Source organism: Syngnathus leptorhynchus, chromosome 21 (assembly GCF_054491065.1).
Source record: "Syngnathus leptorhynchus isolate UIUO chromosome 21, UIUO_Slep, whole genome shotgun sequence".
Taxonomy (NCBI): domain Eukaryota; kingdom Metazoa; phylum Chordata; class Actinopteri; order Syngnathiformes; family Syngnathidae; genus Syngnathus; species Syngnathus leptorhynchus.
In genome coordinates this window covers 6,153,054-6,174,509 of record NC_141215.1, presented here as the reverse complement: position 1 = coordinate 6,174,509, position 21,456 = coordinate 6,153,054, and the positions used below count along the sequence as shown (strand labels likewise).

The 21,456-nt window shown below is 51.5% G+C and overlaps 4 protein-coding genes across 10 annotated transcripts; 3 read left to right on the top strand and 1 right to left on the bottom strand.

Moving 5' to 3' along the window:
- The first annotated feature begins 35 nt into the window (after positions 1 to 35).
- On the top strand, positions 36 to 4,147 carry arfgap3 (ADP-ribosylation factor GTPase activating protein 3). The gene is made up of 16 exons (XM_085901756.1): positions 36 to 296; positions 752 to 870; positions 966 to 1,038; positions 1,097 to 1,228; positions 1,294 to 1,374; positions 1,449 to 1,521; positions 1,584 to 1,643; positions 1,711 to 1,757; positions 1,831 to 1,985; positions 2,061 to 2,192; positions 2,272 to 2,409; positions 2,482 to 2,592; positions 2,651 to 2,777; positions 2,906 to 2,993; positions 3,068 to 3,192; positions 3,272 to 4,147. The coding sequence occupies exons 1-16, from the start codon at positions 228 to 230 to the stop codon at positions 3,287 to 3,289; spliced, it is 1,548 nt and encodes a 515-aa protein (XP_085757882.1). The 5' UTR covers positions 36 to 227; the 3' UTR covers positions 3,290 to 4,147.
- Positions 4,148 to 4,635: 488 nt separating this feature from the next.
- ikbip (IKBKB interacting protein) lies at positions 4,636 to 7,829 on the top strand. 2 transcript variants are annotated; one of them, XM_085901775.1, is made up of 4 exons: positions 4,636 to 5,044; positions 5,120 to 5,237; positions 6,862 to 7,083; positions 7,144 to 7,829. In XM_085901775.1, exons 1-4 carry the CDS (start codon positions 4,869 to 4,871, stop codon positions 7,663 to 7,665), a joined length of 1,038 nt encoding a protein of 345 aa, XP_085757901.1. In that variant the 5' UTR covers positions 4,636 to 4,868; the 3' UTR covers positions 7,666 to 7,829. The 2 variants fall into 2 exon arrangements, with proteins under 2 accessions (XP_085757901.1, XP_085757900.1); XM_085901774.1 differs by lacking the exons at positions 6,862 to 7,083; positions 7,144 to 7,829 and adding an exon at positions 5,590 to 6,624.
- ckap4 (cytoskeleton associated protein 4) lies at positions 7,781 to 10,073 on the bottom strand. Its single transcript, XM_085901773.1, has 2 exons — positions 9,578 to 10,073; positions 7,781 to 9,132 (listed from the first exon to the last, which is right to left on the bottom strand). Exons 1-2 carry the CDS (start codon positions 9,968 to 9,970, stop codon positions 8,041 to 8,043), a joined length of 1,485 nt encoding a protein of 494 aa, XP_085757899.1. The 5' UTR covers positions 9,971 to 10,073; the 3' UTR covers positions 7,781 to 8,040.
- A 510-nt stretch (positions 10,074 to 10,583) lies between these two features.
- Positions 10,584 to 21,024, top strand: bltp3b (bridge-like lipid transfer protein family member 3B). Of its 6 annotated transcripts, none has more exons than XM_085901763.1 (24): positions 10,584 to 11,031; positions 11,209 to 11,374; positions 12,961 to 13,123; positions 13,203 to 13,241; positions 13,310 to 13,401; positions 13,485 to 13,674; positions 13,845 to 13,985; positions 14,061 to 14,228; positions 14,295 to 14,475; positions 14,543 to 14,626; positions 14,705 to 14,860; positions 15,185 to 15,297; positions 15,363 to 15,504; positions 15,565 to 15,758; positions 15,860 to 16,558; positions 16,641 to 17,194; positions 17,504 to 17,587; positions 17,815 to 17,963; positions 18,078 to 18,226; positions 18,291 to 18,441; positions 18,577 to 18,612; positions 19,333 to 19,592; positions 19,664 to 19,948; positions 20,014 to 21,024. In XM_085901763.1, exons 2-24 carry the CDS (start codon positions 11,331 to 11,333, stop codon positions 20,140 to 20,142), a joined length of 4,203 nt encoding a protein of 1,400 aa, XP_085757889.1. In that variant the 5' UTR covers positions 10,584 to 11,031; positions 11,209 to 11,330; the 3' UTR covers positions 20,143 to 21,024. The 6 variants fall into 6 exon arrangements, with proteins under 6 accessions (XP_085757889.1, XP_085757888.1, XP_085757886.1 ...); XM_085901762.1 differs by having other exon boundaries at positions 10,584 to 11,062; XM_085901760.1 differs by having other exon boundaries at positions 10,584 to 11,129.
- The last annotated feature ends 432 nt before the right edge of the window (positions 21,025 to 21,456 follow it).

Below are 21,456 nucleotides of genomic sequence, written 5' to 3'. Positions count from 1 at the left end.
CTGGTTAAAGTCATATGAACTGAAAAAAAGAACGAATCACTTAAGGAAGTGATTCGTTCACTCTCGTTCACTGAAAAGATTCGTTCTTTCAAACGAATCCTTCACTCACGGGCCAACACTATCACAGGCCAGCTAGAATGTTTTCCTCCTGAAACGGTACGTGTCACTTAGCTTATAAATTAGCTTATCATTTATTTTCCTACCAGCTACCGCCAGCGTAAAGAATCATGTCGGAGCCCAGCAAGCAAGACATTAGTGCCATTTTCAAGCGGCTTCGCTCCGTTCCCACGAATAAGGTGAGACTTTAGCTCCCCTCGTAACAAGGAAGTAAGTCGACGTCTGACACGTCGCACCGTCACGGTTAGCATAAAAGTTAGCAACCGGACTTTAAATAACGACACAGTGAGTGTGTTTGTGTGTTAATTCCATTTATTTACAATACATTTGCACGTAGAAGCAACTTCGGAAGAGTAATTAGGTGTCAGCTAATTGCTAACTGGTTGACAGGAATGTGTTTGGGTAGTTATTATTTTGACAGTTGTTATTGTTATTTAATTACTTCCAAATGTTCTACTCTCAAATACTAAGATAAAAAACACCCAATTCGTATTTCTACAAGTTTTGGACGTCTGCTTCGATTGTGTGTGTGATCTAGTTTGAACAACAGCTGTTACCTTTTAGCTTAGCTTTTGTTAGTGTTGATGAGTTGTATAAAGTTCAATTCAATACAAGTTTTTGTTTTTGGTCCCAGGCTTGTTTTGACTGCTCAGCGAAAAATCCCAGTTGGGCCAGCATCACATACGGCGTGTTTCTTTGTATAGACTGTTCGGGAACGCACAGGTCACTCGGTGTGCACTTGTCCTTCATCAGGTGAGCATGAGTCAATATTAGGTGTGCATTTTACAACGGTTGCATTTTGAATACACTTTGGCATGTAACAAAACATGATCTTTTTTTGTCAACAGGTCCACAGAGCTGGATTTTAACTGGTCATGGTACCAGCTGCGATGCATGCAAGTGGGAGGCAACGCCAACGCGGTGAGCAGAGCCGCACGCCGACGTCAAGCCGTAAACACTGACCTCATTTCCTGTCTAGGTGTCGTTCTTCAACCAACACAGCTGCACGGCCAACGCCGCTAACGTCAAATATAACAGCCGGGCCGCTCAGCTGTACAGAGAGAAGATCAAGACGCAAGCCACCTACGCCACCAGAGCCCATGGCACAGAGGTAACAAAAATACCATCAATGTATGGATTTCGTCATTTATTCATCGACACATTTTGTCTTCGTAGCTTTGGTTGGACAGTCAGGGTTCGGCACCCGTTGCATCGCCAGAAGAGAAGCACGATGATTTCTTCAGTCTCCACACACAGGTACTAGCCCTCGACTCACAGTCGCACCTTTCCGAATGAACACAGCGCTCGCTCGGTATGTGTTTGATGAACAGGAAGTTCCGGAAAATATGGCCAAAATGAGCCTCAGCTCTGTGACATTTGACGCGGAAGGCAACGTGGATGAAGGTACTGGCATTTTTGTCGATTTATATGCATATTCATTCATAAATACATGTCGTGACTTTCAGGCAATGCAGACAACGGCCCCAGTGTGGACCTGCTGAGCGCTTCCCCGAAGGCCAATCCAGGTTAAACGCTCGTTCTCTCACTTGCGCATTTTCCTGTTTAATCATCAAATCTGTGGTGTTCTCCCAGAACCCTTGTCTCTTCTCAAGAAGAAGCCGGGCGGCGCCAAGAAAACGGTACGCACCTCTCGTGTCTCGCTATCTTATGGAGCCCACTTGTAACACTGGAATGTGTGCTCCGTCCTCGCAGATGGCCGCCAAGAAAGGCGGCCTGGGCGCTCAGAAGGTGAGCGGGAAGAGCTTCAACGAGCTGGAGAAGAAAGCGCAAGCTGCCGACAAGCTCCGGGAGAAGGAAGAGGACGTGGCCGGCGACAAGAAGAACAACACTAAAACGGCCGAGTCCATGTGAGGACGCGTTTGGATCGTGTACCTAATGTTGTGTCCGCCCAGCGTTGAATCCATCCAATGATGTGCTCTCAGTGTGCCATCCATGCGTCTGGCCTACCAAGACCTGGAGGAGCAGAGGAAAAAGGATGACCAGAAGCTGAAGAATCTGGACGGGAAGAAGCGGGAGCAAGCGGAGAGACTGGGAATGGGGCTCGGGGTCAGGAGGTAAGCTTAGAGCACACCTTGGAGGTCCAAAACACAAAAAGCAGTTTGTTTCTGAAGTGTCGTTTCTCTCGACCCCTAGCGGAGTGTCTCACTCAGTGACGTCCGACATGCACATCATCCAGCAAGAGCGCCCCCTGGCGGCCAGGAAAGGCAAACAGGCGCGTATCACCGAAGATTACGACGACTACGACGAGGACGAGGACAGCTTCGGCTCAGGGTAGGATACGAAGAAAAAGTGCCGAGCTTTCTTTCATATTTGACACGGCCGCTCTCTTTGAAACCATCTCAGGGTCCTGTCCCGTTACGAGCAAAGCAACTCGTCAGACTTTCTCTCCCGATGGAGCAAGAAACCCGAACCGGATTTCTTCTTGACGTCGGCCATCACCTCGCTAGATGAAAGGTGAGAAGGTTCTGACTCCATTTCCATCCGCTGTGATGACATCAAAGTCTGCTTGCAGGCCCGCCCCACGGAGGAAAATAGACCCGGCACCCGTCCCAGATACGGGAGAAGCTCGCAAGAAGTTCGGCCAGGACGTCAAAGCCATCTCCTCAGATATGTACTTTGGGAAGCAAGACAACACAGAGGTACACCTATTGTATGCAGGATGTGCGCATTTTCCCAAAGCACTAGCTTATTTTTGTTAGTGTTTTTTTCATGTCCATTTTTTCTCACGGTTAAATAATAAAAAAGAAAAAATTGTGCTTGTTGGCAGTACGAAGCCAGATCGCGCCTGGAGAGACTCGCCGGGAGTTCTGCTATAAGTTCAGCTGACTTGTTTGACGATCAGAAGAAGCAAGCCGGTGAGTATCTCGGACTCGTCAGTGTGAGCGTTTTGGTCTTTTTTTAAAAATTTGATTTATTTCTTGGATTGCAGCCAGCTCGTACCGTCTGACCAACGTGCTGCCGAACGCTCCCGATATGACGCAGTTGAAAATGGGGGTGCGCAACGTCGCCGGGAAGCTCTCGGTCATGGCCAGCGGCGTCGTCAACACCATCCAGGTCTCCGCTCGTCATCGCCCAATCGCTCGTCTCCGTTCCTGAACGTCACATTTAAATTTGTGTGTGTGTGTGTTTTTAGGACCACTACAGCTCTTGAAGGATGAACATATGAAGGGAAGTATAGGCTCAAGTCCAAGGTGACGACTTTTTCCGACACGTTGGACACAACATTTACATCGACAATTGAAGCTTTACAAAGACATTTTTTTAGCTTTGAAAATGGCCAAAGTTTGTGAATAATTTCCTCTTTCGGCATGTAAATACATCCAGAGCCAATGTTATGAAGTTTAAAAAAGAAAAAAGTGTCCTTTCTAATGCTAAAAGTGCTCTTAAGTATCTTGGGTGGCCTTGTCAATTCATCTCAAGCTCATTCGAATAGTTCTTTAGGAAATAGCAACACATCAGTCTGAATATTTGTTTTTTTTGGAGCCTCTTTTTGAAACGTGCTGCTTAGCGTGTCTTAGCATAAATGCTCATATCAGATGATGGTTAAAAATGATAACAAATAAAAATTGTCAAGTGCACTTAGTGTGTTACTGGAACTTTTGCACTATAAAGCAGGATGTAGTTCTTTGTTCTTATAATTAGACACTTTAAATATTTGAAGGGATTTGCCGAGCCCTTTTTGTAACTTGAATACGTTGATGGCAAATTGTTCATTTGGGCATTGATCTACTACGTAGGCAGATGGTGCCACTCTTGTTTTAAGTTCAATATTACAGCTGGATATCTTATTTTGGATTGTCAAAGTGTTCAAGCTGGGAGTCAGAGCTATTAAATGTTTCTTTTCGCTATTCCACAATGTCTTTGTCCAAAGTTAGAATTATTATGCTTTACTGTGGAGTGATAGTTACATTTTTGCCTCTTTCTTTTTTGCATTTTGCCAAAATTGGCAGCTTTTGCCTGAATGTACTTTAAAGTTGTGTTAACTGAAGTAAATGTATCAACATTGAAATTGTTGACATGTACTGCTGTTTACTCAAGTTATATATATATATATATATATATATATATATATATATATATATATATATATATATATATATATATATATATATATATATATATATATATATATATAAAAGGCCTTTGTACAAGCTACTGGCAATCATATTGTTGACAATGTTTTTGGGAGCATTTAAAATAAACATGCTTGCATTTAAGCTCAAACTCTTTATTGTGTATGTATGTATGTTTTTTTTAATTATGATTAAAAAACTCATTTACTTAGTTTTGTGTCAGCGTGAGCGAACGCTGACAACCGCTGACGTGGCTGTCTGAGGCGTTCACGGTTTTCCAGGAAAGTGGTAATTTTGAATTTTTCAAACCTTTCGAGTATTCAACTGACAATTTCTTCACAAACAGCTCGTTCAATCACTGCTGTGAATTGGGTGGCATATTAGCAGTAGCTTTGGCGGAGCAACCTTTTCCCGAGTCGTTGCTTTCGTGTTGGCTTTGAAATTTACGAGGTACGTGAACGCAGCATTATTCGAGCACAACCGGGTCAAAAGAAATGAGGACTCGACGTGCAAAGAGTGGTTTTTAAATCCCATTTTTTACTTTTATCTGTATATTGTGAACGTTTTGGGGACTTTAGTGTTTGATCTCTACAGAAAATTGGTGAGTTTTTGTCCTCTCCGTTCCTGCTGATTTGGGCCAGTTTAAAGTACTTCAAAATGCATGGCGAAGTGAAGCAAAGAAAGAAAAAGCAAAGTAATGAAGTAGTCACTCCCGATTCTGCAAACAAACATGACCAAGCGACAAAAGCAAAGCGTGAACATGTCAGCACGAGTTTGGATCTTAAATGCATCATCTGCCTACTTTCGCTTGCAGTCTGCGCTGCACTCAGCTGGTAAGTTCAAACCACACGTGCATTTTGAAGTTTGTCTCATCTTAATCAATAAATTGTCTTGTTTTATTTTTGCAGGATTGTGCTGCAGCAGAATGCCAGGTTCTCTCAAATGGAGGAAAAATTTGCACGTTTGGATGGAAAGACGTCAAGTTTGTCTCAAATAGAGGAGCAAGTCGAGATGGTTTCCCAAAAAGTAAGTTTCCTTCTAAAATGTTTCGAGCTAATATATAAACAAAAGTGTTCTAAAGGTAGGAATAAGACTCGCTGCATTGGGGTATGAATGACAGAACCACTCCAGCTTTAAGAGGAGCGCTTTTGTAACTCACGAGGGCTCCAAATGAACCCAACCACATTTTGTCATATTCCCATGACACGTAAACTGTTCACCCACCGAACAACAGACGACAGTGTGTCAAGCTCCACCCTCTCGGGTACCCGACCTCTGGCGGCTGCCATTTTGGTACCCTCCCATCCAACAAATCTGTGGATTCCTGGCTTGAGCGCTCCCTGAGAAACGGCCCTCCTGTTTTGTGTTGCGACTGCAGCTCGCCGCCTCCGAGGAAGACCTCCGAGCGTCGCTCTCCGCCGTATCCTCGGAGAACGGGCTTCGACGGGATGTTTCTGAGCTGCGCGTTGCCGTGGCGACGCTGCAGGCGGAGGACAGCTTGGCGTCGGGCGACCTGCAGGCCATCAACGCCCGCTTCCTCAACGTGACGGAGACGTGGCAGGACCGGCTCGCTGCCGCCGCCTCCGAGCTGGCTTCCCTGAGGGCTGAGTCCCGGGAAGCCCACGCCAGCGCCGCGGAGCGGGTGAACGAGGCCGAGCGGAGGGCCCGGTCGCTGGCCGAGAAGCTTGAGGAGCTGGAGGACAGCACCGGGAGGAACGCCCGAGCCATGGAGCGTGCCGAGGAGGACGACGCTAAGCGTGCTCAGGCGCAGCTGGACTGGAACACCCAGCAGATCCACAAAATGGATGAGAACGTCAAAAGGCTGGCCCGCAAGGAGGCGGAGCTTAGCACCCAACTTCAGGAGCACCTGCCGCGGGCCAAAGAGTGCGAGGAGCATCTCCCCCACGTGGAGGAGGCGCTGCGCTCCATTGTGAAACTGGGGGCCGACCTGAGCGGCGCCGAGAAGCGCATGGAGGAGTTAACGCTGCAGGTGTTCTCGGCCGAGGACAACATGCTGAAGACGCTCAACCGGATCCTCGCCATGCGCCAGGAAATTGACGCCCTACAAGCTCGCGGCACCATCCTCAAGATGAAGAGCGAGCTGGACGTGGTGCGGGAGGCTGTGCACGAACTCACCATGGTGCTCAGGGCGGGGCAGATTACTGAGGAAGAAGAGGAGCCGGATGAAGAGTGGGAGGAGCCAGCCGAAGACCCTCAAGATGACATCACACAATAATGTCACTGCAGAGAAGACAGGAAGGCCTTCTGCTTTCACATTGTTGGAATTATTTTCTTAGTTCAGTGTCAGAATATGTCAAGTTACTTTGTGTTACTATTTTTCTGTGTTAAATTATCCCCCCATGCATTTCTTTGTCCTCATTAGTTTGGTAGCAGAGCTGGACTGCTGCTCATGATTGACATTTTACCAATAAATTGTAAAATAAACAAATTGGATTTTTTTTTTAATTCACCCAAATACAGTACAGTGAAAACTTGAACTAGTGTGTATGCAGTAGTTTGGGAAAATACTGGATTACACGTGTAATAGCGCTCTCTTGTGGCCATATTGGGGAAATACATCAGCAAGAATGTAAACTCTTGTAAAATCACATTGAAATCATTCTCAACAGAATCTCGTTCTGTCTTGCAGTGTGAGAGCGTGCACCTGACGCTGGACGACGTAGGGGCTCGCCGAAAGGCTGCGCGGGCCCAGCTGGAGAGCCTGGAGCAAGACGTAGGCCAGCTGAAGGAGTGGGCGTCCGGGCTGAGCGACGAGCGTTCGGCGTTGCGGTCCAGCGTGGACGCGCTCAGTGGCGCCGTGGACCAGATCGAAGCGCGCACCTCCGCCATCACGGTGGACTTTTCCAACAAGGTGCGTTTGATTCATCGGCTTCTACTTCTTGACACCTGACTGAAATACCCCCGTCAATAGGTGGCGTCGGTGAGGACGGACGTTCGGCGTATGGACGGCCTGCGCTCGGAGCTGGACTCCCTCCTGACGCATGTGTCGGAGCTGGAGGAGCAGGCGTCGCGCTCCGAGCGCTCCATGGTGGGACGCATCAGCGACGTGCTGGCCGGCAGCATCGAACGAGTCTCCAACCTGCGAGCGGCGTCCGAACGCGACGCGCAGACCTTGGAGCAGCTGCGCCGACGCCTCCTGGAGCTGGACGCCGCCGACCGCAGCGTGTCGGAGCAGCTGCGCCAGCTGGAGGGCGGCCGGGCTCGCCTCATCCGCACGGTGAGCTTGGCGACGGACCTCAAACCCAAAGTGGGCGCCATCAAGAGAGACTTCGGGGGCTTGGAGCCCCGGCTGGCCGACCTCACCCTCCGCGTGGGGAACCTGGCCGAGGAGCTCGGCAAAAGGGAAGAGGAGATCGCCCAGCTCAGACGCGCCTTGGACGGACTCACGTCGGCCCAAGAGCAGGACATAAGTCTCACTACTGAACAGGTCTAAGTTTGATCAGAATTTGATTTGTTTTATTTAATTCATAATTCAACGTTTAGTTTCTGGTACTTTCTGGAGCTAGAAGGTTGTCGTGTGTAGTCCACATGAAAACGTGACATTGAGGTCAAGAGGAGTGTTTTTTATTGGGAAATAAAAAAGGAGTAAACAACAAATTCTTGACAAGAGCTTATTGCTTTTGATTTCAAAAACTCTTTGGTGAAAGCAGGAAGCTGTAAAAAAAAAAAAACCCCCCCCCAAAAAAAACCCGAACAGTGCAGATTGAGTGTTGATTCACAGCTCAGCAGTCCATCCTCATTTCTTGTCCTACCTGTGCAACTTCAAGTTACTAACAAAGAAAAGAGTGTTTTGTGATTTGTGGCAATGCTACTCTTCCGCCTGGCCTTCTGGACCTTGGGACAATGCCGCCAGCGTCTGGCTGGCCTCCTCCAAAGCCGTCTGTAAGGCAGCGATGGCTTCTTGCTGCTCCTCCAGCTTGGCGGCGTGCTCGCTGGTCCCCTCGGTGGCCAGCCTCTCCAGCTCCTCCACTCGCTGCGCCATGAGCGAGTCCGTGGAAGCCAGCGAGTCCTGCGCCTCCCCCACGGCCGCCATGTTGGCCCGCAGCTCCTCCAGGTTCTTGCTCAGGATCTCCACCTCCTTCCCGGAGAAGGCTTTGCCGCTCTCCTGGGTGTCGTATTGAGAGAGGAGCGACTCCACCTTGGAGGTGATGGACTCGCCGTTCTCCTCCGAGGCTTTGAGGCGGGCTTCTATGTTGTCCGCTCTCTTCTGCGCCTGAGCGGCCACTTCGTTTACCTTGGTCTCCATGTCGCGGACTCCCTCGGTCGCCACCTCCAGGACGCCGGTTCGGTCCGTGAGGCTCTGGACTTGCATCTCGCCGTTAGACACGGAGAGCTTGAGACTTCCCACCGTGTCCTGCACCACCGACCTGAAGGACTCCACCTCCTGGGAAAGGGACGCCACTTCCTGACTACGGGTTCGGAGCTCCTCCCTCACCGAGTTGATCTGCTCCCGGATGGAATCGGCGGAAGTGTCGGCCTCCTGCTTGGTCGCCCTGATCTCGGCCACCACGTCCACGATGGCGGCCAGCTCCTGCTTGACCATGGCGGGGTCTTCGATGCCGCCCAGCCGGGCCTTGAGGTCGGCCAGCTGGTTCTGGGCCTCGCCCTGGGCGTCGGTGAACTCGGCCACGCTGGCGCGCACCGAGCGGCTCACCTCCTCCAAACGTTGCTCCACCGTCGTCTCCAGGGAGGAGAAGTCACGCTCCCGGGCCTCCTTCACCTCACTGATGCCCTCGGAGAGCTCCTTGAGGAGGTCTTTCTGGAGCTTCTGGAGAGCCTCCTCCACTCGCCGGGTTTCCTCCTCGCCCCTCGCCATCCTGGTCATTGCACCCTCCAGTTCCGCACGGGTGGCGCCCAATGACGACTCCAGAGTATCCACTGTGGTCTTCAGAGAGGCCACCTAGAGTTGGAAAAATTCAAAACATTAAGGAGATGCAGATGATGATTCATCAATCCAACTACTGCTGAGGAGGTCAGATTTTCTTTTTGCCTTTTGATGATTGCTACATATATGGACCCAATTCTAAGTTCTCGGAACCTTTGGAGGACATAAACAAAAGTGATCTTAAAGTCAGAATGAAAGCAAACAGCTTTCGTTCTTCTGGGGAGATTCCTTCGAAGATTTTGAGTGTCTGTATGGCTCGTGAGAGTTGATTAACTTGCCATGCTTTGCATTCAGTGACCCCCAAGGGGGTTCACCCAACCAAGCCCTGACCCGCCCCTCGATCCAAAAGTACACCAAGTACAGACACAAAGTACAGGGACTTCACTTCACTTCATTGGTCACAATGCTGGAATTAAGCACAAGTTGGGCGTCGTGTCTGTCTAATGACATCTCAACGAACCTGTTGAACGACGCCGTCCATTTTGCCGCTGATCTCGGCGCTCATTTGCGCACTTTGGCCGTGCGTTGCGCTCGTCTGCCGAATCTCCTCCACCACCTTCTGCAAGTGGAAGGCGGCCAGGCCGGCGCCTCCGATCATTACCGCGTAGAAGAGCATCGAGAACAGGGTGCCCAGGCAGCTCCTGCCGCCGCCGCCGCCACTGCTGCTGCTGCCGCCGCCGCCGCCGCCACCGCCGCTCTTCTTCCCGGATGAGCGCGGCGAGCCGTGGGCGGCTGAGGAGCCGCTCACGCCGTTACTTTTCTGGGACTTCTCTTCCTTATGTGCCGGTGCAGCTGCAGAAGCTGCAGCAGCTTTCTCGCCAGCGTTGCTCTTCTGTCGGTTCTTGGCCGTCATGATCGCTGGAGGTGAACTGTGTGAAAAGAACGTGTGTCGCTGTGCTGCCCGTTTTTGCGTTCGTGGATGGACGGAGTTTTTGCCTTTCTGTTTTTTTGGGGGGGTCAAACCAGCGCTGCAATAGCGTATCAGGGAGCGAGTCGTGTCTTTAGGTTGGCTTTTAGGACGTCCCATGTTGGAGTACTGCAGGCCAAACTCATTGAAAAAGTGCAAAAAAGTGACCACGAATTCACAAATATTTAAGTTCTCAAGTAACATTTTTGGTAGTTAAGCATTTATGCGTTATGTTAAACTTTAAAATGATATTATTATAATCTGGGGGCGTGGTTTAGAAGCCAAACACCTCCCCCCATACGTGGCAACTGGCCTCCTGCCACATCCCATAATGCCACCTCACAAGTTTCCAAGGAACAAAAGGTTCTTGTTTTACAATCTTTGGGTCAATTGGATTAAATCTACTCCATTTCTTGCTACTTCTGATTGTTGTAGGGACTTGTCGTGCAGAGAAAAATGTCGTTTTTTAGATCTGAATTTCATCTCAAAACGCAAGAAGTGACACAAAAGGGTTATTGTACATGTCCCACAAAGAAAGAAAGTGTTAACGTGAAGCAAAAGTACAATGAACAAGTGAAATCCGCAGTAAACAAAACGCTCTCAATTCTAATGTTGTCCGCGAGAGGGCGCCAAAGTAACGTCTACGTGTACTGCGTTGCCACAACGTCAGTTCGTCTTGAATCAAATGAGATAACACAGGAATTTTGCGACAAAATAAACCTGTGAAGAAAAGAAGCCTTCGTATTTGAATGATTTATAAAATTTGCATATTGATTTTGCAAAGGATCAATTTCAGCCTCCCGCCGCCGGTGACATATTTATCCACATTCGCAAATATTAACTTAAGACAGCAATTTCAAGTGATTTACCATTTTAGGTAGAATTTTATTCTATTGAGACCTTTAGATGGAAATGTTTTAGAATAGACACGATGCTTCCCCTCCCAAAGGCATCATCACTTTTTCCGAGCGTAGCTTGAATGCATCACGACTGCACGCCCTGCCCCGGTGAGAGCAGACGCCGCCCGCCGCCATCCAGGTGCTCACCTCGGGGGAGCTTCTTTCTGGACTCCCTTTGTTTTTGGAGCCTCTACCGAGCTGAGGAGGTGTACCACCACTGTGCTATGCTTTGTCTACAAGAACGACCACCTAATGCCCCGAACCCCCTCCTCCTCCTCCTGCCAGGAAAAATGAAGCGGGAGTACGGTCCAAAAATGAGGACGGCCACGTTCTGAGTCGTCCGTGTCGAGTCCAAGCAGAGTTGGGAAGCCACCACCCGGGGCAAGTCTCCCAGACTTCGCGGCGCCATGGCGGGGCTCATCAAGAAGCAAATCTTGAAGCATCTCTCCAGGTCAGTGAGCCACACACAACCGGGGTACGAGCGGGGGGGGGCGCTCGGCAAGCGGTTTCGGTGCTGATCCAGAAGCTGCTCGACGGTCAGCCTACCGAAACGCCCGACATCAAGACTGTTAGTCATTGTGGTTCAGGACGCCTCGTCGGCCCTTGCAGCCGCCGTGCGGCGACTGTCAGTCGGCCTTTTGCCTCCGGTGACCCTCGCTGAGCTCACGCAGCTAGCCGGGCTAAGCTAACAGGCTAGCCGGGCTAATCCTTCGGCAGCCAAAATGACAGGTAGAACTGGTCGCCCTTCGGAATCTGATTTATTCAAATAACAATCTTGGACGTGATCTACCACCTTAAACTTCATTTTAAAAATCATTTTTTATCGCTGAAGGGGAAGCAACGTGAACGTATTCCAACCCGTAATTCGATGACAGCAAGGTGCTCATATCTTGTTGACATGTCACTAAACTTGCCGTGTCATCTCGTTTCACCACTTTATTAGCCTCGCTTGAATTGAAATAATCTCTCGTTTTAGCACATAATCACGATTTTCTTCCCGTGTTTATTTGAACGAGCTCCAAGATGCCTGCATTATTCATTCCTTTCCAGGGTTTCCTCAAGAGTCTTCAATGGTTGAGCTGCTGTGACGTCACCCATTGTTTTTCTTCCATCCACCTGCTGCCAACCTTACTGACTCTTTCTAACTTCTAATGTGTTTGTGCAAAGAGTTGCTTCATTTGGTGTCAACGTTTGTAGAGGAAGTGGCAGCAGAAGTGGCATCGTTGCCCCAGAGCAGGCCTGTTGGCGTCCGACCGGCCGCGGGAGGTCGTGTCCAACCGCCCTCGTGTTTTCGCGCTCGCATCGTCTTCGGTTGTGTTGTTTGTGTCAACATAGGTGCCAAAACTGTCCTGAGGTGTATGCTGCAGAATATTATTTCCTCAAATAACGCCCTCCGCTCATATATACATACGGCTTCCCGTTCTTCACTTCTTCTTGTCCTGGTGTCCTCCATTTTGTGTTTTACCTTCTATTGTTATTGGACTCACCGCCGGTGGATGATTGTTAAGGCATGAATCACGCTGGCTTACTGTGGGTGCACTTGAAGTCCTCTGTGTGCGTGAGCGAGCAATATTTGGCAGGATGTCGCTTTCTGCATCGTGCTCACTTTCAGGTCATAAACAAATCCCTCGACCTTCACTGGCAATGCTGGCAAGAATAGATTTTTATAGATCGAATTTTTTTCTCCTTCAGCTTTTGTTGTCGTTGCGTCTCGACTACTTGTGACATGATTGTGCGTTTTACGTTTTGTGTGCGTGTAGCCAGCGTGCAGGTTGCCTCTGCTAAATAATTTACAGAATTGGAGAGGAATGTGACGCTGCTTGTGATAGGAGGAGGTGCGGTCGGTCCGCAAAGAAAGTCCTGCATTGGTTTTCGGGCCTGGGACCCTCTGTAACTTTTTCTTTTGAAAATTCTTTGCAACTCAACCATTTCCCCCCCGGCATTCCACTGAAAGACCGCAGACGTCCACTTTGTGTGTTTTAGTTTGTTTGCTCAAATCAAAGAGCAAACTTGGTGATGTTTCCCGTGTGCCGGCAGGTTCGCCAAGAACCTTTCGCCCGACAAGATCAACCTAAGCACGCTGAAGGGCGAAGGTCAGCTCACCAACCTGGAGCTGGACGAGGAGGTGCTCCAGAGCTTGCTGGATCTTCCCACCTGGCTGGCTATCAACCGCGTGTGCTGCAACAAGGCCGCCATCCGCGTACGGCGACACGCATTTGCGATCATTTGATGGCACGCCGCCGCATTCGCTCATGATCGTTGTGTCACCCCGTCCACAGATCCCCTGGACCAAATTGAAGACTCATCCCATTTCCCTGGTAAGTTGCTACCTGCTCATCCAACTGTTTGGGGGGGGGAAAGTCACCTCGTTTTTTTGGTCTTCCAGACGCTTGATAAAGTGGAAATGGAAATGAGCACTTGCGATGAACCCCGCCCCCCCAACGGCCCCTCCCCTATAGCGACGGCGTCGGGTCAGAGGTGAGCTCCCGCCCTAAAAGAAATCAATTAAAGGTGGCCCAGAGCGATTTCTCGCTGACGGCTTTGTACGGCGGCGTTTGCAGCGAGTACGGCTTTGCCGAGAAGGTGGTGGAGGGCATGTCGCTGTCCATCAACTCCATTGTGATCCGCATCGGCGCCAAGGCCTTCAACGCTTCCTTCGAGCTCTCCCAGCTGCAGGTGTACAGCGTCGACAACAGCTGGAACCTCAGCGACCTGCCCTCCACGCGCATTCAGGACCCTCAGCGGGGGGAGGTAAGCAAAACTGCACATTCCACCAAAGCGTTTGTCTGCAAGGCGCCCTCTTCTGGATGTGACGGTGCGTTGCCAGATTTGTGCACAATCCATAAGAAAATAAATTGTGACTTTAAAAAAAAAAAAAATCCCATATTTGTACTCATTTTTTGGTGTCTCATACGTTGCAGCTGCTGACCTTCAAGGAGATCAGCTGGCAGATGATCCGCATCGAGGCCGACGCCATCCAGAGCGCCGAGCACGACATGCTGAGCGCGCCCATCCGCCTCATCACCAACCAGTCCAAGATCCGAGTCACGCTCAAGCGACGCGTAAGATATCCACACGCAACCGCCGGCCGGCCGGCCGCCCCCGTCTGTCTTTGACGTGTCCCCATTCCGGTCCAGATGAAGGACTGCAATGTTGTGGCCTCCAAGCTGGTTCTGATCCTGGACGACCTGCTGTGGGTGCTGACCGACTCGCAGCTCAAAGCCATGGTGCAGTACGCCAAGTCCCTCAGTGAGGCGATGGAGAAGTCGGCGCAGCAGAGGAAGAGCTTGGCCACTGAGGACCAGGTCCATGCCGCCGGCCGCCCGCTCCTTCTCCAATAGTATTAACTTCCCCTCATTCTCGACTCGCAGGCGTCGTCCGGGCTGCCCTCGGCCCAGCAGGCGCGCCCGGCGCAGACGTTGGCGGCGGCCGACCAGAGCGCCACCATGGCCAAGCGCTTCAGTGAACACGACGTGTGCGAGACGTCGCACCACCTGCAGATCACGCACCTGGACCTGCACATCTGCGACGACATCCACGCCCCGGACAAAGGTGGCGGCAAATACGAGGCTTTTGTCGTGGTGATTTTGACACAAGCCATTTTTGTCTTTCTTGGCAGCGATCAAAAAGAGGATGACAGGTGGGGCCATGCAGCTGTCCTTCAGCTCCATCACGCTGGACTACTACCCCTTCCACAAAGCAGGTGTGCCCTTTTCTGACATATTTCAGTCAATAAGATTTTTCTTTTTTTTTGCCTCTAGTAATAATCTGACTGTTCCAGGCGATAGCTGCGCGCATTGGATGCACTCCGGCGAGGCCACCAAAACGCGCGAGGATTGGGCGCGGCGCCTTCTGGACGAGTTCAAGTCCAACGTGGAGATGCTGAAGAGTGCGGTGCGAGGCCAGCAGGGGGCGGCGCCCGCGCACGGCTCACCCGGTAAGCGCACTCGGATGGGCGACGGGCGCGACTGTCACGGCGCGTGCACACACGCTGGGTTTTGTGTCCCCAGTGTCCGTTAGGGACGATGTGTATTGGCCCATTGGGCTTAGTGAGGCCGAGGGAGCCCTGGTAGAATGGAGCCCGCACACGCAGCCTCCAGCCCAGTGCTGCTGGTGCCTTGAGCCAGGTACCATGCTGTGCTGTGTCTGTGTGCGCACGCTCCGGTGCGGTGGTACGCGCCTCGCGTGAGGCCCAGCCGACTCCCCTCGGTCACTCGTCTCGTGGCGCTCGCCTCATTCTCACCCGCTGGTCCCTCCCAAGGCAAGATCAACACGTCGTCCACCTCGTCCTTCAGCGCGCCACCTCCGAGCCCCAAGACGCAGCTCATGTCCAGCTCGGTGGTCCTCAGGATGGCCGACTTCAGCATCTACCAGGTCGCTCTTTTTCGCCCCAACCCTCATTCCTTCATTCCCGCTAATCCGATATTTGGTGTCGGCAGGTATCCACGGCGGACCAGCGTCGCTCCAGCCCCAAGACCATGATCTCCTGCAATAAGAAGTCCTTGTACCTTCCTCCCGAGATGGCGGCCATCCACGTGGAGTTCACCGAGTACTACTTCCCGGACGGAAAAGACTACCCCAGTAAGTCCACATGCGCTGTGGTGCTTTTTGGATTTTTTTAAAATTTTAAACCCCCCCCAGTCCCGTGCCCCAACCTATATGCCCAGCTGAACGCCCTGCAACTGGTCCTGGACGCTCGCAGCCTGGTGTGGCTCAACCTCTTTGCTTTGGACCTGCGGCAGAGTCTGGAGCAGTTCATGGAAATCTACAAGCTCAGTGACTCGCAGAAGCCCGACGAACACGTGGACATCAAGGTGGACGGCCTCATGCTGAAGGTATGGGGAGTTCAAAACAAAGCAAAACCAAAACTTGTAAACCAGCTCAGTTGTCCAGCTGGAAGATTGAGTGTCCACTAGTGGTCTTTACGTCCTTGTAGCTGGTGATCCCGGCCGATCGGGACCCCTCGTGCCCGCCCGACCTTCCCCGCTCCGTCTCCGTGCAGACGTCGGAGATGGTGGCCACCAACACCCGCCACCCGGCCAACTGCACCCGCGCCCACCTGGAGGCGCTGCTGCAGGCCTTCCAGGGCGAAGAATTCTTCTCGCCCTCCTACGTCTCCTTCCCCCGCTCGTCCTCCTCTCTGCCGCTCCTTCATCCCGTTTTCCGCTACCACGCCCACGAGCAGGACACCCGCCTGCACGACATCTACCGCGGCCTGGTGGTGCCCAGTATGACGGCCGACGCCCTGAAAATGCCGGCCGCCGCCGACTTCTGGGCGCTGCACTTTGCGCAGTTCTGGGTGGACTATGAGGGCAAGGGGAGGCCGCAACCCTTCGTGGACTCCTTCCCCCTCACCGTGTGGGCCTGCCAACCCGCCAAGCTCCTCGCGCACCAGGAGAAACTGCGGGGAATGTCCCGAAGCTCCTCCGCCGACTCCGCCGGGCGTATGCAGAGGAAGCGGCTGCTAAAGGAGTTCTACAGCGCCGACGGGGCCCCCCCGCCGGCCCACAGTCCATCCAACGGACTCCATAAACCGCAATCATTGGACAGCTTGCCTTCTTCTCCTTTGGCGTCTTTGGGCAAAGATGCTGATGTCCACCTGCTGGTGCAGGTTCACAAGCATCTCAGTGCTCAGGTACGCTTGGCTCTCATTTCTTTGCGACGTGTAAACGGAGTTTAGAGCAGAGTGCCAAAGCTTCTCGGCTATTTTTCCCCAGGTGAGCCACCAGCAGTATGTGTTCCTGATGCGTCTGCAGCGCAGCATCAAGGCCCTGCAGCAGACTTTGCAGCAGGACCTGGAGGACATGGGGGGTCTGCGCAAGGCTCCATCCCAACGTTCCGCCGACCACCGCCCCTTCACCGCCTGCCTGGGCCTGTTGCTCAAGAGCGCCGAGGTTTCCCTCCTCCTCAAGCCCGTCGCCCAGACAGAAGGCTCGGGAACTCCTCTCGGGTCGGAGCTGTCCCCCTCGGCGAGCGGAGGAACCTTGGAGCCGCCCGGCGACGCAGAGGCGAAAGTGACCTCCACCGCGGACGAAATGCTGTGCGGCGACGTGCCCGAGGCTAAAACATCTCGGGGGCCCGACCCTCTGATCCCCACCAGCGCCCCGCCGTCAAATCACCAGTCCTCACAGGAGAGGACTTCCTCGGCCAAGAACGCCGAGGAGATGGTGGCCGAGGTTTTCGCCAGCGAGGACGAAAGCAAGCTTCAGGCAGGTGAGCCGCTCTGTGAGGACAAAGCTGCGGCCGCCAAGATGACCCAGTCCACGTCCAGGTATTTACTAGATCCTACTTTGAATTTGATGCTTAGCTAGCAGATTTCTACACACGCTCAACATCTACCACTCCAGTCAGTCATATGCCCTCAAAAAGAACTTGGCTGGTGCTTCATGTGTGACTTGAGTGTTTTACATCCATAAATAGCAGCGACGGGCTTCACTATGGATGTTCTCTCTTCCTTCACCGCACTTGTGTCGTCGTTTCTCATTTCATCCTCTGGTCTGCAACGTTTCTCAACTTCCTTTTGGCCTCTTCGCTTTTGACTCTCGCAAGATGTGTGTGTGTGTGTGTTCTCTCTACCAAGGAAAGGAAGTTTGTCTGTCGTTTCCGATCTCCTCAGCTCCTCATCTACCAGCAGATCCTCCTCCCTTTATTCCATGTCCAACATGTAAGGCCCAAATGGATCTGTGACTATCCTGAATGAATTAATTATTAGTGTGTGTGTGTGTGTGTGTGTGTGTCTTTGGAACTCATACATTAAAAGTGCAAACTTGCGCACGTATTTGCACGTTTGCATGCGTCCTTTACTCGGCGTGCCGCTGTACGGTATTTGTCGTGTACTTGTGACTGGTCACGTTCATACGACAAGGGCGCCGCGCCGTTTGTGTGTTGCAGCGGGCGCCTGATGCGCGACCGCTCGCAGTCCAGTTTCTCGGTGACCTACAAGAACATGAAGAAGAGTCCGTCCTTGCAGTCGCTGGACAACATCTCCATCGACAGCTACCTGCTGGAGGACGGCGACACCTACAGCCTGATAGAAAGAGGTGCACACACCACACGTTCACATCAAGCCACCAGGTGGCAGTGTTGCACAACCCTAAAAAAATAAGAAAAACCTCGAGGTCAATTCTCTGCTCTTCTTGTTTTCCTGTACACAGATGACATGTCCATCTCAGGATTCAAGGCCACCGCCGACAGCGGCGCCGAGGTCACCGCCCCCGCCCCAGTCCCGGAGCAGGAAGGAGGCGTGTCCCCCGACACTGTCAGCGCCGCATCGCAAAGCATCGACGAACCCTCCAAGGACAATGTAAGAACTCTGATGTCTGTTTGCCTCCGAGGGCGAAGTCTACACGCGTGTGTGTGTTGCGCAGGTGTCGGTGCTGGTGCTGAAGGTGCACTCGGTGTGCGTGGCCATGGAGGCGGTGGGCGAGAGCACCGCCGTGGCTCTGGAGGTGGACAAAGTCACGCCCGTCCAGTTGGGCAACGTCAGCTTGCGGCAGTACCTCAGCAGCCGCAGCCTGGGTAAGCCCCGCCCACGCCGTCCTTTTATTGGGTCACTTTTGGCGATTCACTTCAGAAGCCTTTTCGGCGGTGCGCCGTGAGGAATCACGGGACTAGCAGACACGCTAACACGCCTTGGTCATATTTACCCCGCAGGTATGGTGTGTTCAATGCCGGCTCAGAGCGGCCAAGGTAACACCTGCCACCTGGTGTGCATGCTCATGTGTGTGTACGCCCCGTGACACTTCTCCTTCTCCAGTCGCCTTTGCACAAGTTCCGCCAGACGCGCGGAGGTCACGCACGCCTAATGGCGTCTTGTTCCGTAGCCACGGCGACGCCCGCCTTGAAGAATTTGCCGGTAATCGAGGGAGCGCTCCCATTATATGCGACATTATGCACAACGCGCGTGCTAGCGGAATCAAGTGCCGATGTCGAGTCTTCCTCGCTGCCCGACTGACTCACCCTCCCTCTCGCACATCACTCACTAATTATCTCGCCACTGCAGCGGCAGACTTTGCGGTTTCAGTCCCGCGATTCCTGCCGAGGAGAGAAAACCTCGCTGCTTCCAGCTATCTGGCCCCACTCCTCCCCTTTCTTCTTTTGGACCCGCCGTTGCTGTTATTAACCTCGACATCACACCGTGACTCCGCTCCCTCGCTTTCGTACGCACTAACCGGAATTTCATAAATACGCTAAACATTTGCAACGGTCGACGTGTTGAAGCGAGGTCCTCATTCTTTGCCGAGAGTCGCCAGCTGCTCATCTTCTCGCACGAGGGTCTCCTACCTTTTTCGCAGCACTTTTTGTCACTTTGTGGCGTGGCTCCTGCCTTTGTTTTTCTTCAGACCTATTTGTCCATTCTAGATAATATTGCCATTGATGTCATGCGTCCATCGACGTTTATGTTGGCAGGCCCGGCCGAAGCGCCCACGCCGTCCAAGGGGGCCCCCCACCGCCCGGAGGTGCGGGCCCGGCTGGAGAGCGGGCCTTGCGCCGCCGCCCGCTCGCCGCTGGCCGAGCGCAACGGCTTCCTGGAGTTGCGCCTGAGCGGCTACCGGGCCGGCCTGCTCATGTCCACCTTGCGCAACCTGGCCCACTTCCTGGAGGACGACACGGCGCCCCAGGTGCTGCCCATGGAGATCAGCGTACGGGACACGCACATAAACTTGAAGGTGAGCCAAAATGTTCCTGATGAAATTCAATGAAAACAAAACTTGTCTTACTTTTGTTTTCTTTGCCGCAGGACGACAGCCGGCGGGACAACTCGTCCGACTCGGAGCCCATCACGCTGCAGGTGAACAGCCTGCTCATCCGCCGACGTGACGACGGCGCCTTCTCCATCGGAGGTGAGACGCCCGCACGTTCGGCTAACATAACCCGAGCTGACTTGGCCCGCTTCCTCCCGCTCACAGCGGACCCCGAGGCCAAAAGGTCGTCGTCGACGACGGATGGCGCCTTGACCCCAGTCAGCGAGGTCGCCGTCGCGGAGGCCGCGCAGACCCCCGCCGGCCCGTCAAACCACGAACAAGTGAGTAAGCGCCGTTGCGGGCGTTCTCAGAAGCGCACGTGATACCACCACAACCGCTCCCGCAGATGCTGATGGAGGAGAACGATTGCCTGAAAGTGGAGCTGTCCCGGGCCAAAATGGCGCTGGCCGAGGTTCAGATGGAGAGAGACTCGCTGCAGCACAAAATCAACAGCCTCAAGGTCAACACCAGCTAGCCGCTTACCGTGTGGATATCTATTTTTTTTCTTTCCTAACTTAATAATTCCTTCATGAAGCAATGCAGAGGATGAAGAAAAGTACTTTTTTTTTTTTTAAACAGCAAAATGACGTGTGTGCGTGTCGTGATGTGGACTTGGACAACGGTTGAATCAAATCTTAATGAATGTTTCTGAGGAATGTCACCGGGGAAAGATCAATTTTGCACATCTTGCTCTTATATGTGTGTGTGTGTGTCCTCTTAGAATGAGAGCTCTTTTGTACACAGATCTAAACTGTTTCACAGTGTTGAATGTGCGCGTCGGTAAGAACAAGCATTTCATTCCCCAGATGAGTTTTTATGGGTTGGGCCGCTTCCCAGCTATTTTTCTAGGAAAAATGTACAGCGTGTACTCCCGTTCAGCTTGGCTTCATTGCTCTTTGTGCATCTTTCTGCCCGTGTGGTTGTCCGCCATCTTGATTGAGCTGTGCAAAGGGAGATTATCTTGTCATATTTTGTCTGTCAATACTGCTAAATTGCAGATTAAAACAAGCAAAAAACAAAATCTAATATGAAAATAAGAAAACCATCCACTTTATTTTGACAGGAAATGAACTCATGACTTCTTTGGAATGTTTTATTCAGAATTGGGTTTTTTGTGTTTAGTAATTAAAAAACTATTATTTTTTTGTTCAAAATTACAACATATTTGTGAAAAGAAACCATGTTCGTTCTCATTGCATTGACGAGCTGGCATAATTTCTGCTCAATGTGCATTTTATTTTGAAGACTCGAACAAAGGTATCGCATCCCCGCCCTCTTCTTCGAACGCCTGACTGTGAGCGCCAAGAAGTAAACCGGTGTGCTTTTAAAATAAAACATCTCAATTTATACGTACAAAGATGCTCTACTAAAAAAAAAAAATGTCTTTGGCGTTATTGAACTCATATACAAGTGAATTTCAGCGAAGCTCCGTCTGTAAAACGCTTCAAGTGAGTCTGAGATGCAAGATGACTAAATAATCGAGAAAAATTAAGGTAAGAATGATTTTTTTCATACTTAACACATTTAAAATACTGCTAAATCATTCTGAATTCTTTCGGCTAGCCTTTTCGTGAATTAGCTAGCATAGTTTTGTTAAATTGTGTTGACGTTGGCTTGTTAAAATGTTATTGGATTGAAACGTGGCAGTTTTATTTGATTTTGTAGTTAAACGTTTGTTAAATAGAAACCTAGCAGTTGTATTTCACGTTTTAATTCAACATATACGTAGTTGGTAGAAAAGTGAAGACTTGATTTCATTTTGTAGTCAAGTTGAAAGTGACAACACATC

What these genes read in the sequence shown, in the direction of transcription:
- arfgap3 (XM_085901756.1), top strand. Translation starts at nt 228, where the DNA reads ATGTCGGAGCCCAGCAAGCAAGACATTAGTGCCATTTTCAAGCGGCTT. An exon ending in GTGCACTTGTCCTTCATCAG is followed by an intron (nt 871 to 965) that starts GTGAGCATGAGT and finishes TTTTGTCAACAG; the next exon opens with GTCCACAGAGCTGGATTTTA. An exon ending in GGAAGGCAACGTGGATGAAG is followed by an intron (nt 1,522 to 1,583) that starts GTACTGGCATTT and finishes CGTGACTTTCAG; the next exon opens with GCAATGCAGACAACGGCCCC.
- ikbip (XM_085901774.1), top strand. Translation starts at nt 4,869, where the DNA reads ATGCATGGCGAAGTGAAGCAAAGAAAGAAAAAGCAAAGTAATGAAGTA. An exon ending in GTCTGCGCTGCACTCAGCTG is followed by an intron (nt 5,045 to 5,119) that starts GTAAGTTCAAAC and finishes TTATTTTTGCAG; the next exon opens with GATTGTGCTGCAGCAGAATG. An exon ending in TCGAGATGGTTTCCCAAAAA is followed by an intron (nt 5,238 to 5,589) that starts GTAAGTTTCCTT and finishes TTGCGACTGCAG; the next exon opens with CTCGCCGCCTCCGAGGAAGA.
- ckap4 (XM_085901773.1), bottom strand. Translation starts at nt 9,970, where the DNA reads ATGACGGCCAAGAACCGACAGAAGAGCAACGCTGGCGAGAAAGCTGCT. An exon ending in TGGACGGCGTCGTTCAACAG is followed by an intron (nt 9,133 to 9,577) that starts GTTCGTTGAGAT and finishes TTCCAACTCTAG; the next exon opens with GTGGCCTCTCTGAAGACCAC.
- bltp3b (XM_085901763.1), top strand. Translation starts at nt 11,331, where the DNA reads ATGGCGGGGCTCATCAAGAAGCAAATCTTGAAGCATCTCTCCAG. An exon ending in CTACCCCTTCCACAAAGCAG is followed by an intron (nt 14,627 to 14,704) that starts GTGTGCCCTTTT and finishes TGACTGTTCCAG; the next exon opens with GCGATAGCTGCGCGCATTGG. An exon ending in CCGACTTCAGCATCTACCAG is followed by an intron (nt 15,298 to 15,362) that starts GTCGCTCTTTTT and finishes TGGTGTCGGCAG; the next exon opens with GTATCCACGGCGGACCAGCG.